Consider the following 14,734-nt stretch of genomic DNA (forward strand, 5'->3'; position numbering starts at 1 on the left):
CATGGACCCCCTTTTGTCTAGATTGCTCTAGGTGGGGGTAGTCTGCATTAGAGATTAATTTCTTTGTTCAAGACTGAGTGATCAGAGTGATCACGTCTCTCAGCCTCTCATTAGAATAAACCCACCTCTTATTATAATATTCATTCTTCTCATTAATTGTTAGCCAATCAGAGTTGATTGCCATCCTCAGGAATACCCACTCTTCCAAGGGCATATAAATGTTAAATGGATTCCAAGAGGGGTCTTTGGCATTCGAGAGTGCTGCTGACTCTTTTTATTATTTGTCTGTTAGCATAATTAATACAATAATCAATTACCCAGAAATTATGTCTCTTGAACTTTTTATATATCACAGAGGGTATCCCTTCAAATTTCAATACCGAAAGCAAAGCACCAGATACATGTCGTGTTGGGGACTGTGGGATACTGCCACTGATGGATTCCAGCATTGAGGAACTAGTTGTCTATATGGCTAAAGAGGCCCTGAGTCCTTCACACCCTCAGAAGCCTTGAAAGAAATGGTTAAGCAAGTGAAGCGGGTGATAACCTCCCTACCATCTCTGGGACTGTGCTTATGACAAACCCCTTTTCCTTTTCTGTACATGAACAGAGAGGAGTTGCACCAGAAGTTCTCACCTAGAGGTCGGGGCTCCATCATAGGCCCCCTAGTTACTATTCTTGCCAACTTGATTCAGTGATGTAAGGTGCTTTGGGGTATCTTGGGCAATCATGACCATTGTGGAGCTTGCAAAAAGAACCCAACCCTGTGTTCTGCCCAGTCATTGACTGTCTATGTGTCTCATAGTAATGCTGCCATTTTACTCCACTAAGACTCAAGCTTTTTCCCACCAACTAGTGGCTTCATGTGAGGTAAGCCTTTTGTTAGATCTTAACTTTTCCCCGCAGCACTGTAACATCTTAAAGTCAGCCACTCTTCTTCCTGAACCCCTGAAAGACCACGAAGTGCCACAAGACTGCTTGAGGTGACTGAAACCACAGAGAGACAATGGTCTGACCCCTCAGTTCCCTTGGAGGAACTCCATCTCACATTGTTCACAGATGGCTCCCTCCTTTTATGAAAAGGGAGTGTGAGTGACAAGTGGAGTGATTGTATCCCCTCGATTGTTGAGTGGGAAGCTATATTGTATAATGCATTTGAGGTACAGGGAATTGAGTTAGTGGTGTTGACCAGGGCATGTCAACTGACCCTGGAACTCTGAGCGGACATTTAAACTGATTCCAAATATACCTTTGAGGTCTGTAACACCACTGGTGCCTTGTGGAAGCAGCGTGGTTTTATCACTGCAAGTGGTAAACCAGTAGCTCTTGCCCCACTTATTGACCAACTTCTTTAAGCTATCTTGCTCCCAAAGGCCATCTCTGTGATGCATTTTCTGGCCCATACCAGAGGGTGGTCATTTTTGCAAATTGCCAATCAGTTTGTAGACGAGATGGTCAAATGGGCTGGGGTTCTCAAGAGCTGCCAAAAGCACTACTCATGCTGCCTGCTAACATGCCAAATGACAATTCTTTCTCAGCCATAGAAGTTGAAATGAACATCTTGGTGAGTAGATATAAAATCATTGTACAAGACAGGATGTGGGTCATGTCCCCATCTGGCACTGAAATGATTAGTGCACCTTCCGTGTCAGCTACTTCATATCCTGGGACATATGGGAATTGAGGCCCTTTTACTGCAAGTTTGCTGATCATGGTTTGCCCCTAGTGTTTATGCAGAGGCCCATCATATGGTCTGTATCTATCTTTCTTGTCAACCATTCAAGTCCTTGAAGATGGACACTACTATGACAAAAGGGGGAGAAAGTGAGTGACCCTACCATTTTAAACACCTGCAGACTGACTTTATTGAGTCGCCCTAGTCTGTGGGTTACAGATATGTGTTGTTATGCAGAAAACAACTGAGTCATTGAGTAGAGACCTTTCCAGTGACAACACATTGGCAAACACAGTATCAAAGTGTCTGATCAAGGGCACAATACTAAGATCTGGCCTTGACTTTGACCAGGAGCCACATTTTACTGCAGAAATAAATAACAGTTCTCCAAGTGTTTTTGGGTACCCGCACACTTCTTATCATTCACACAATCATGGGGGAAGTTTAGTAGTTAAATAGGGGAAGTTAAGACTCTTCTTAGAAATTTATGCTAGGAAACACAGTTAAAATGTCCTGTGGTATTTCCCCTTGTATTGTTCTAGTGGGCAGGATTGTCACCTCTTGAAATTCTGTTCGTAGAAAACCTACTACTACTTGGAGGCTGGACCCTCAGAGCCTGTCTGGCCACAGGCAAGGAAAGCCTGATATGATATGTGATCTCTATTCAGTTCTCTTTCGCAGGTCTCAGAGGAGGCAGCCTTGACACAAATTGTGCCTTTGGAAAAGAAGATGTATTCATTTGAGTGAGGAGTCTACTTGTAGATCTGCAACTTCAGGAAGACATCTAGTCTCCAATCCTGTTGGAATGGACCTTTCCAGATCCTACTGACTAGACATACTACTGCCATCAAGGGTGCCTGGATACATCATTCCCATGTAAAACCTGCTGTGATTGAGCTCATCCCAACAGAATGATCAGCCCCTGAATCCAGTTAAACTGGAAAGAAACTCTAACAGCAATCAGCGGTGCTTGGTCACCTGTTTGGTTGACTTTGATAATTAGGACCTAATACTTCATCTGCAATCTACCACATATTTGTTTTCCCTACTTTATGCCCTGGCTTTGTGCTCTTCGGATAGGGAAACAGGAGACCCATCACTTATGTGTATCTGATCCAAAATGCCAATCATGTCTTTAACTGGACCAACTGTTGGACACAGGCACATGCCCCTTTGGCCTTTCACCTGATACTCCTGGTAGGCATGGGGTCAGATGTCCAGGACTTGCATGACTGTGCTTTTGTAATCATTAAGGAAAACTTCAACAAAATGTCAAATTGTATTGCTATAGGCTGGAAAACTGATATCTCTCATTCATTTACCTTTAGTAGATTTTGTAGGATAGCCCCACAGGGACTTTATTTCTTGTGTCACCACAAAACTTATTATTAGCTTCCCCCAAATTGGCAGGGACAGCTAGGGATGAGAAGAGTTCTTTGTGGTTTCCAAGTACCCAACCTACGTCTTAGGACCTACTTGTAGAACAGACACACAGCCATCCAAGTTTCTGCTACATTTCCTCCTTTAATGGGAGAATCTAAAAGTGCCTTTTCCATCCTATTGTCCATATATAGGGTCAGACACAGTTTAACACTCTTCAATAGAATGAATGAATTTTTAGAGATTTGTGTTAATGAATCCATAGATGCTATGGAGGAACCTAGTACAGAGGTCTATACCCTTGGAGACATAGTCTAACAAAACAGACTAACTCTGGATTACCTCCAGGTACAGTGGGGAGGGCTATGTGTCCTCATAGGTCAGGAGTACTGCATACAGGTTCCTGATAATTCTGATAAAATTCATGTCCATCTGACTCAATACAAAAGGCCTGGAATGAGTTCCAGGAGGATGGGAAAAGACCACTCTCTCCATGGCAGAGTTAACTTCTTGACTTCCTGATCTCTCAGGGCTGGAATATCTGTTTGTGGAATTTCTCAGGTGTTTTGAGATGGGGATTGTATGTTGCTTATGTTCACAGTTTCTCCCCCAGTATAAGGCACTATTCCCAAAGCCTACCCTGTATTATAGGCAGTCGAGAGTAAGGTGATGCAGTTAAAGACAGAGGAATGATGTACATTCAGTTATGGTGCTGCCTCACCAATCAGCATACTTTTACCCTTATATAGAAGTTGTTTAGTCTATAAAGAATGGTTCAGTTTGTAATGGGTTTGGCTGCATTGTAACTGCTTGCTTCCTTGGTGTGCTAATAAAATTCTTTCTCCTTTCTTTTCCTAGGTTTGCCTCATTGACCAGGATGAGGCTGGAAGCAAAATTACTTTTAACAGGATGATAACTTCCTGCCATCAAATGTCCATTCCTGGGAAGAGAATCAGCTTCTCTGTCATCTAGATCACAGCCTCACTGGCAGAGATCCCAAGAAGTTTGGTAGCAGATGAGTAAGAATTTTCCACCTGTACAAGAGGAGAGGACAAAAGGCTTGTTAATATTAAGCTGGAGTCAGGAAACTACAAAATCATAGAAAGCAGACCAGATCTGGCCTGTCTCCCTCCAAAAAGGGGACCTAATATCTCCCATCCTTAGGATTTGCAAGTCCCCTTTGGATCTTATACGACTTCTTGGCTACTCAAGACCCTTAAAGGGGCCTGTAGGGATGAATCCTTAAAACAGAACAGAAAGGGTAAGATGGGGGAGGTAGATTGCTGTAGGTGCTCTTGCATCTGAGATGAAGTATCAGGTTCAAGGTTCCTGCATTCTCGGCCTCTTCTATTGCCACTATTTTGAGAGAGTGTGGGGAGAGGAGAGGGGATTCTCTTTGCCCTCCTCTTATAAATTTCAAATGTAAAGCCATTAAGAAACTTTCACGTGATCAGTAGCAGTAGCAGCACATTCACACTGATCATGTAGTGGGTAACAGAACTATGAGCATCATTGATAACTGTGTTTCATGCACTATGCTAAATGCTAACAATACAAAGAAAAGAAAAGCAATTCCTGCTCTGGGGGGGGCGGGGAGGGAGAGGAGGACAACTTGCAAATAACTATGTACAAACAAGATATGGACAAGATAACCTGGAGGTAATTTCAGAGGGAAGGCACTAGTGTTAGGGAAGAATGAGAAAGACTATTCGTAAAGGTGAGTTTCAGCAGATTTGAAGGAAGCCAGGGAAGTCAGGAGTTAGGTAGAGATGAGGTGGGAGTACATTCCACACATACAGGACATCCTGTGAGAATGCACAAATTCAGGAAATGAAGCGTTGTGTGAAGGAGGTCAGTGTCACTTTACAATTGGCAAGTACAATAGAGGAAAGTAAGATTTAAGGCCAGAAAGGCAGAAAAGGACAAGCTTATAAAGGTCTTTAAAAGCCAGAAGATTTTATATTGACTCACTGATGATTACTGAATAAGGAAATGACATAAGCTTCCAACCACATGTGACCATAGGGAACAGAATCTCAGGTGTAGCGTGGGTGTGTGTGTGTTTGTGGGGTTGTATGTATCTAGAGGGTTTCTTGTCAAAGGCTACTGAAGCAGCTTTTAGAGCAGGGAGGAAGTAACAGTTGCATTCAAGATCTGGCCTATGGGGACTAAAATGGAGTTGCCCCAAGGGATACACAGAGAGAAGACCCAGGTGCCACCAGCTACATTCCTTTTGCTTAATGGAAGCCCCCAGACAGAAGGACCTCAGATCCCTCTGGGCCAACCTGAGAGGAGGCAAGAAACCCTAAATGAAATCAAAAGACAATTACCTTTTGGGGCTTCTGCACCGTGTAATAAATTGTATTCAAGGCTTCTTGCTTCTGAGGATCGGAGACATTTACCTGTAAAAGATTATCATGAGTCCTAGTCCTCAGGCTAACCTGAAACACCAACCCATACTTTCCCTTTATCTTTTTTCCTGGCTTTTCCAGGCCTCACTATCATGAAAAAAGACCCTCCAGATCTCACATCAAGGCTCAATGCATTGCCTCAGTGCAGGGTCAAGGACTGGAGAAGGGGAAGGGCAGGATTTTTTTTATTACCATATAAAAGAATCAATACATGGTCAAACTCTCCAGCTCACACCCTTTTCATCCTAAGCCCAACAGAGAGAGATCAAGCTAACCTTACCTTGGGTATGCCGATTTCATCATAAACTTGGTTCTCTGAAGGCGGAGTGAATGGGGAAGTGGGTGGTAAATCAGCATCTACAATATAACAAATTCACAGATTCATAGCATGTTAACTTTTTACAGGTGGAGGAATGGATGACCCATAAAGGAAGATGATTTCTCCAAGGAAGAGGGTTGAGTTTCCCCGTGAGTAGAGGCATATTGAGTCTAATTGGATTATGCCATTTCCCATACCTTTACACTAACAGAGGGAACCCTGACACTCACAAAAGAGATGAAACTAGAGGAATTATAGAGATCTTAATGGATACCCCATAGTGACCTCTTATTTTAGAAGGAGCACAGAATCATTGGGGTGAGTGTGGGACTATAATTTTCTGACCTTTATCAACAATAAAGTCCGGCACAGCCAACAGTCCCTGCAGTGGTCAAATTAATGACACATTTATTTATTAAAATACTATTTAAAAAGCACTTTATTACTAGTGATCTTGTGAGTTAGGCAGCATACTAATGCCCACATTCTAGAGATGAAAAAACTAAGACCTAGAGAAGTAAAACAACTTGCTTATGGTCAGTTATTAAATGCTGAAACTGGGCTTCAAATCCAGGTTCTTTGACTCCAAGTCCAGAAATCCTTCCACTATAGTATACTATACTACACTGACTTTTGTGAATCTTTTTATTTGTTGTTGTTTTGTAGATTACTCGTGTCTGGCTCTCCATAACCCCATTTGGGATTTTCTTGGCAAAGATACAGGACTAGTTTGCCATTTTCTTCTCCAGTTCATTTAACAGATGAGGAAATCAAGGTAAACAGAATTAAGTGACTTGCCCATAGTTACACACCTAGTAAGTATCTGAGGCCACATTTAAATTTGGGTCCTCCTATCTCCAGGGCTAGTGCTTTATCTACTGTGCTATCTAGCTGTCCTCTTTTTTCTTAGGGCAGGTCATTGTCGAGTTGTTTTTGATTAGAGTTTATCTACCACAGATAAAAGAGTGACATCTTAATAATCAAAAAAACATATTTTTGTAATACTTTAAGATTTAGGGGAAACTTCCTCCTACATCCCTCCCACAGTCAGATTGTACTAGTAGGATTATTATCCTTATGTCACATAGAAGAAATCTGAGGCTAGAGGTCTTAACACAGGGAGGCAAATCTGAGCTAATAGGTGACAGGGTCTGTCCTCTGACATAAAGATTAGGTTCAATATTTTTTGGAGTGGGGGTCATTTCTTTACCTGATAACATATATGGCTTGTGGTGCCCCATCCCTTTTCCCCTAGGAATATCGTAATTTGGCTCATCTCTCTCAAAACCCCCCCAGCCCAATTGTCCGTACCAGGCTAAATACAAACGTTAAACATAGAACAAAAGTAAGTCACTTAGGAACACTGTAAACATTTATATTTGAATTCTTAGCACTGAAATTGGTAAGAAATCTTTCAAAAAGTTCTATTTTTCTCTCTACAAGTTTGGCCACAGTCCTTGAAAACTTGTAGCACTAGTTAATGAAGATTTTTTTTTGTGATATAATTTTGGGTTACAAGATTGGATAATAATAATGACATTAATATAGCACTTACTACGTGCCAGGCACTGTGCTGAGTGTTTTATAATTATCATCTGTTTCGATCCTCACAGCAACCCTGGGAGGTAGGTGCTATTATTTCCCCATATTATAGATGAGGAAACTGAGGCAAAGAGGTTAAGTGACTTGCCCAGGCTCACACAGTTAGTAAGCATCTGAGGCTGGATCTGAACTCAGTCTTTCTTGACTCCAGGCCCCATACTCTAAACCAGGGTTGGGGAACCTGCAGCCTCAAGGCCACATGTGGCCTTCTAGGTCCTCAAGTGTGGTCCTTTGACTGAATTGAGGACCTAGAGGACCACATGTGACCATGAGGCTGCAGGTTCCCCACCCCTGCCTCTAACTACTGCATCACTTAGCTGCTGACCTAACTAGATCAGTGTTCCAAAGAATCATGGAATGTGGGAGTTGGAAAGGACCTGAGAGGCTATCTAGTTTAGTCCATGTCTGAACAAGCTAATCATCTGAAATCTTATCATCTTGGAGATTGATTTAGCATCCATACTTAACACTCCTTGGGACACAAGTTGCCTCTTCCCTCTGATTGGAGGGCTGGGGTGTGTGTGTGTGGGGGCGGGGGGGGGAGGTTGTGGTAGGGTAGAGCAATAAATTATTTCCAAAGCTTCCTGTTTTAGAAAGAGCTCAGAATTTTCTAGCTGACTTCATTTCCCATCAACTACCCTGCTTGGTCTTGACTCATTGAATATCATCATGCGTATCATCATGTTACTTTACCAGGCTCCTAGAACCTTTTTCCTTTTCAGCTTTCTTTTTTATAACGTCTTTCCCTATTAGATTATAAGTTCCCTAAGGGCAGGGACTGACTTTCTTTTCCTTATTTCTATCCCCAGAATTTAACACAGTGCCTATGGGCAGCTAGGTGGCACAATGCCTAGAGCACTAGGCTTGGAACCAGGAAGGCGCATCTTCCTGAGTTCAAAACTGGCTTTAGTCACCAGCTTTGTAATCCTGGGAAAGTCACTTAACCCTGTTTGCCGCAGTTCCTCAACTGCAAAATGAGCTGGAAAAAGAAACGGCAAACCACTCCAGTATCTTTGCCAAGAAAACCCCAAATGGGGTCACAAAGAATCAGATATGAGTGGATAACAACAGCACAACACTCCACCCAGAAAGGACCCCACTTCCTTCCCACCAACACTTAAATAATGAAGCTAAAAGTTAACATTATAAGGATATAATACTAATATGTGCATACTGGCTTCCTAAATCTAAACCAGTGAGCTAATACTTTGATAATATCTTATCATTTCCAGCATCCTCAGAGAGATAAAAATGTTGCTAGATGTTGCAAACCCCTATCTGAGTTGTATCTCTCTACGTCTCTCCTTCCATGAAACAGCTACCTTGTACTGAGTAACAATTTGTGACCCCACACAACTTTCTTCACGTAATGTTACACTACAAGGTTAGCTGGAAATCACTTGTAAAGCGGAACCAATTTGACTGAGGGTGAAAATGTCAGTCCACTCCTTTTCCCCTGACATGACTAAGAGCAATGAAGTTTCTTCCTGCCCTTTACCTTAAACTGTGTTGAGAGCCATAGGTTTTCCCCATGACATTCGTAAGTTCTTTCCAGATCAGTGTTCATGGATGTGATAATGTAAAATGAGATGAATATAAGACATTCTTATTAGAAAGGCCATGGAAGGGAAAGGGAAATGTGGGAGGGCATGATTGCCCTGGGCCCTAGGGATGTCTCTGTGCTCTCCCTCTCAAGAAGACCAAAATCTAAACCAAGTAAGAAGAGAATGCATTTCTTCCTACCTGCCCAGAACCCCTACCTTTTGTTTTCTTGCGTTGTAGATAAAGAAATATCCCAGTGGAAGGCACCAGTACAAGGAGAGGCACCAGTATAAACCAGAGTGAACTAGAGGAACTTCCTGAAAGGAAAAGAGGAAACAAGTGGCAGGGAAATTCCTGAATAATGATAATACACACACACACACACACACACACACACACACACACACACACACACACACACAAACAAACAAAAACAAAACTATCCTTCTCACTGAACAGACCCAAGGGGGTGAGTGGGCTCACTTGAATCTGGGTTCTTTGCTAGGGTCACATCCTACCCTAAGGTCGAAAGATTCATCCCAGGGAGACTGGGAACGTAGTCTGCTATGGAGATTATGATTTTGCTCTCCTGGGAATCTAGATCACAAATTTTTCATCTTTATTCATAATGCTAGTCATATCACTCCCTTGTTCAAAAATCTTCAGTGGCTCCCTATTATCTACTAAGTAAAATTCATGCTCCTTTACCTGTCATTCAAGATCCTCTACAATCTATCCTACCTCCCCACTTTGCAAGATTTACCTCCTATTCCTCCGCTTTATGTATTCTATGTTCAGCCAAATGGGGCAACTATTCTGACTCTTGAATATTCCTTGTGCCTTTTTCTTCCCACTGTTTTGTATATCTATAATGTCTTCTTTTTCCCTCTTGACAAGCAGATGATGTTATAGTGGATAGAGCATTGTGTTTGGAATCGTTAAGGCCTGATTCAAATTCTGTCTCCATATTTTACTGGTCATCAAACCTCTCCCCCTATGGCTACTGGGACCTAGTCTACCTATTCCCAAGGGAGGAAAAATCAAAGCAATATTCAAGCCTGTGCCATTGCTTACTAGGGAGGGTGTGACAATCTCCCAGCTATTAAACTTTCTTCTCTCTGTATACCTGTGTTCCAACGTCAAAGGTTGAATAAACTAAAATGTCCTTTTCCCATTTCTCACTCTTTTGTCACCATCCACTTCAACCATATCCCCCCCTGAATTCCTTTATTACTACACCTTTTCTTTTGTTAATCCCCCTGGAATATCTGTTGTTAATAAACTTATCTTCTTACTAGATCTATTCCTCTTATACTCCTTTCATTTTTTCTTCTTCACTCATTGAGGCATCTAGGTGGTGGAGTAGATAGAGGGCTGAGCCTGGGAGTCAGGAAGACCTGTGTTCAAATTTGGCCACAGATGATACTAGTTGTGTACTAGTATGAGTCACTTCACCTCTCTTTGCCTGTTTTCTCAGCTGTAAAATGTGGATAATAACAGTATCTACCTTGCAGGTTTATTGTGAGCATTAAAGAAGATATTTTTAAGAAGCTTAGTACAGTGCCCATCAGAGAGCAGAAATTTTCCCTCCCTTTATAGAAACCTGGCTCCAAGAAAATGCTGCATTCCTGGTCATCTTTTTAGGTGTTTAAACGCTGTCCCTCACTGAGTTCAATTCAACAAGCATTGATCAAGTACTTTGTTAACTTTATGGCAGGCACTGGGTCAGGTGCTAGGGATACAAAGTACTGAAATATTCTGTTCACTAAGAACATACATTCTTTGGGGGAAACAGCATGTACGTGCACAATAATTTCAGAGTGTAACCCATGGGCAGTACCACATTCTTTGAACTCACGCAGGCGGAGTTTGATCTTGGTGCTATCCTAAAAAGATGACAATCTTTCTCATACTATTTGTGCCCCTACCCAGAGTTTACTCAGAGGAATCTCAAAATATAGCTTGCATAGTAATACAGGACATAAATATAGATACTAAATAGAGTTGTATAGCTTCTCATATCGGGAAAGTAGCATGGTGTCTTCAATAAAGAGCCACTGTTGAACAGATGAAGACCTGTGTTTAAGTCTTTTATCTGACTTGTAGAAATTTGTATGTGTTGCCTCCACATTAGAATAGAAATTCCTTGAGGTCAGAAATTATTTTCCTCCCTTTTCTTTATATCCCCAGTAATTAACACAGGGCTCAGCATATAGTTTGTGCTTAATAAATGTTTAGTGGTTGATCGATCGGCTATATGACCTGCGTAAGTCACTTGATTTTTAAGTGTTCTAGGCAATTTTCTAAAACTCTAAGTTTCAGAGAAGGTTCCGACCTGCATTGATAGAGGCAGGATTATTCAGCTTGGACTCCTTTGTACCTATGCAATGTACCCTATCTCTATAGATCACATTTAGGATTCCCTAAATGTGGGTAACAGGGTCCCCCAGTTCACATATGAGTACAGAAGATAGCAAATATTGTTGGGTATTTGTCGTTCATTTGTTCAGTCATGTCCAGCTCTATGTGATAGGGTGATCTTGGAAAAGACAGTGGAGTGGTTTACCGTTCCCTTCTCTAATATGTACTCCATTTTACAGATGAGAAACTGGGGCAAATAGAGGTTAAGTGACTTGCTCAGTATCACACAACTACTAAGTGTCTGTGGTCAAATTTGAACTCGGATCTTCCCGGCTCCAATCCACTATACCACCTACCTGCTCACTAGACTTAGGTAGATTTAATTTCACCCCACAGAAAATTCAGAAGGAACAAAGGACTCACAAGAGCCCATAAACAAATGCAGAAAACATTATGATAACCCATAAACAACCAGTATAATTTTCCACAATGAGACTCACTTTCTAACCTGAGTCCTACGGTTCTTTTAACCTGGAACTACTTTATGGCTTGCGCTCCTCTCAATAGGGAACAGAAAATGAGAGGAAGGATTTATTTGCACGCTCCTTGCTTCTCAGAGCAATTTTCATAGCTTCTTTTTGCTTTCATTATCCAGTATTCTTTCCTTTCAGCTTCATTCAATCTGGATATTTCACCCTATTCAGGTCCTGGTTTCTGTTATCTAAGGGCCATGAAGGCATTCTCCATCATCATTACAGCTCTCTAGGCTTGTACTTGCATACTTCAATGCCACATTCATATCACCTCAAACAGATGAATATCCCAGTTCCTTGACTTTCTCATCTTCTATGTTGCTCATCTTTATTGTATCGCATCCACTCATTTCTTGATGTCATCATCACTTATAGATGCTCCATCTTTATAACCTCTTTATTCTTCCATCTCTCCTTCTGTTTCATTCTTTTTACAAGTGCTATTCACTCTTATTGTGGACTCTTGTCATTTTGCCTGTCTTTGATTTTCTAATCTATCACTCTTTTTTTCTAATCTATCACTCTTACTCTGGTCAAATTTTCCTATCTTTACAGCCTTGCCCATATAAAGAATCCTATCAAACCTACATTGTTCTTTACCCTTTAATCTCATGCTACTTTGTGTTATTTACCACTTATGCCTTTCTCAAACTTGACCCTGAGTTAATTCCATCATCTGCTTTGCACCTCTCCCCTCCTCTTAGTGCTGCTAAATATTGCTGGAAGAAGCCACAACTGTGCCGACTGGATCCACTACAAATTTATGTTATCTAAGCTCAGTTGGGCTCTTATTGTTGATCACCAAGCTTTTTACTCTTATCTTAGTGAATCTGTATTTAATTCCCCACAAAGTAGTTCCAAACCTTTTCTTCCCTCAATCCACCTAAATGACTCTCCTTTGCTCATTCCCAGGAAAGGTCTGCCTCATACTTTACTGAATAATAGGGGCTATCTATAATGAGCATCCTCTTCTTCTAATTCTATACCTCAATGCTCTCAATATCATCCCCCATTCTCTCTTCTTTTATTTCAATATTAGAGTACTCCTTGCCTTGGTCAGCCTGGCTACTTGGGTCCTTGAGCTTTTACCTTCTGTTCTCTTTCAGGAGCTTACCCCATCATCATCTTTTCTCTTTTTCCTATCTTTACTCTCTGATTCCTTCCTTGATATCTATAAACTTATGCAGCTCTTCTCCATCATTATAAAATCTTCATTCATTCTGCCATCCCATCTAGCTACTATCTTACATCTTTACTCCCCCTTTACAACTAAAAAAAATGTATTTTCTATTTCTACTTACATACCAGTTATTCACCCTTACAGTTTAATTTCTGACTCAATCATTCAGCTAAGACTGCTCCCTCTAAGATTACTAATGACTTCCTAGTTGCTAAACAAAATGGACTTTTTTCAGTCTTCATTATCCCTGATCTCTCTGCAGTGCTTGACCACTATTGAGCATCCCCTCTTCCTAGATTCTCTTTTCTACTTGAGTTTCATTGGTTTCCCCCTCTGTCCCCAATTTTTCCTCTTCTCTGCATGATTATTCTTCATTATTCACGTTCTGTCCCCTAAGCATGGATGTACCCCAGGACTGTGACACAGATTATAATATCTTTCCCTTACGTATGCTCTATCCAGCTTCCATGAGTTCAATTATAATTTTTGTGCAGATGATGTTCAAATATCTATTTCTAGCCTTTATCTCTTACCTAAATTCTAGACTCATATCATCAATGCTGAAATCACCTGGATTACCTTTAGGCAGATCTAATTCAACACATTCCAAAGAGAAATTATTATTATTGTCTTTAATCCCATCCCTCATCCTGACATCTCTATTTTTATTGAGGGTGTCATCAATCTGACAGCAACCCAGGTTTCCAAATTCAGAGGAATCTCTGTTTTGTTCTTCTTCCTCACTCCCCCATATCCAATCATTGGCAAAGTCTTGTAGAGTCTACCTTCTCAACATCCCTTACACTCAAATGGACACCCTCCCCATTCAGGATCTTATCACCTCTTACCTGGACTTTTGTTAGAGCTTTTAAAATCGTCTCCCTCCTTCCAATTTCTCTCCTTTTCACTCCATCCTAAACACAGTCAACAAAGTGATATTTCTATAACCTGGCTCTGACCACATCACACCACCCTCATCCCCTTCATGGCTCTCAGTAGACTCCTTAGTCTGGCATTTAACATCCTTCATGATTTGACTCTGGTTTACCTTTCTAGACTTATATCACTGCCTCTCATATACGCTACATTTCAGCCCCAAATTGACTTATTTGCTTTTCCCCCAAACTTCTGTGCCTTTGTACAAGCTGTTCCCTATGCATGGAATGCTGGCCCTCTTCACCTCCCCCTCTTGGATTTCCTAGTTCCCTTGAAGGTTCACAGTTGGTGTTATTGCCCAGGGGAGTTCTTTAGTAATCCCTGATCCTTCCAGTTGCTAATGCTTCCTCTATCATTATCTTACACTTTTTATGTTCTCTATTTACTTACCTGCATATATTATATCTCTCCCAAAGAAAGTAAGTTTCTTGAGGCCAGGAACACCTTTTCTTATCCTTTGTATGCATTTAGCATAGTGCTTTACATATTGTATGTACTTCAAATATGCTTCTTGGTTAATTATTCATTATGTGATTTGAACAAGTCTGCTACCCTCAGTTTCCTAAGTCTTTATCATCTAGTGCTGTGGGGATCAAATGTGACAACATTTGCAAAGTGTTTTGCAAACTTTAAAGCACTATAATAACATGAGTTCTATAATAAATTCATCTCTAATTTGCATACTTTAAAGATGAGTTCAAATTCTGTCTCCCCCATGAAGTCTCTCCCCAAACCTGTCCATAAAAAATGACCTTTCCACTCAGGGAGCACTTTGCTTTATACCTCTTTAAGGTA

The 14,734-nt window shown here is 41.1% G+C and overlaps 1 protein-coding gene across 1 annotated transcript in view; it reads right to left on the minus strand.

Annotated features, from left to right (window-relative positions):
• Positions 1-242: 242 nt before the first annotated feature.
• LOC140523122 (T-lymphocyte surface antigen Ly-9-like) overlaps positions 243-14,734 on the minus strand; it is a 105,051-nt gene continuing 90,559 nt past the window's right edge. Inside the window, exons 10-14 of the mRNA XM_072638167.1 lie at positions 13,852-13,917; positions 9,148-9,246; positions 5,747-5,823; positions 5,386-5,457; positions 243-4,089 (exon numbers count right to left, since the gene is read on the minus strand). Coding sequence (XP_072494268.1) covers positions 4,024-4,089; positions 5,386-5,457; positions 5,747-5,823; positions 9,148-9,246; positions 13,852-13,917 — 380 coding nt within the window. The 3' untranslated portion in view covers positions 243-4,023. The remainder of the gene's footprint in view (positions 4,090-5,385; positions 5,458-5,746; positions 5,824-9,147; positions 9,247-13,851; positions 13,918-14,734) is intronic.

The sequence above is a fragment of the Notamacropus eugenii genome, chromosome 2 (assembly GCF_028372415.1).
Source record: "Notamacropus eugenii isolate mMacEug1 chromosome 2, mMacEug1.pri_v2, whole genome shotgun sequence".
Lineage (NCBI taxonomy): Eukaryota > Metazoa > Chordata > Mammalia > Diprotodontia > Macropodidae > Notamacropus > Notamacropus eugenii.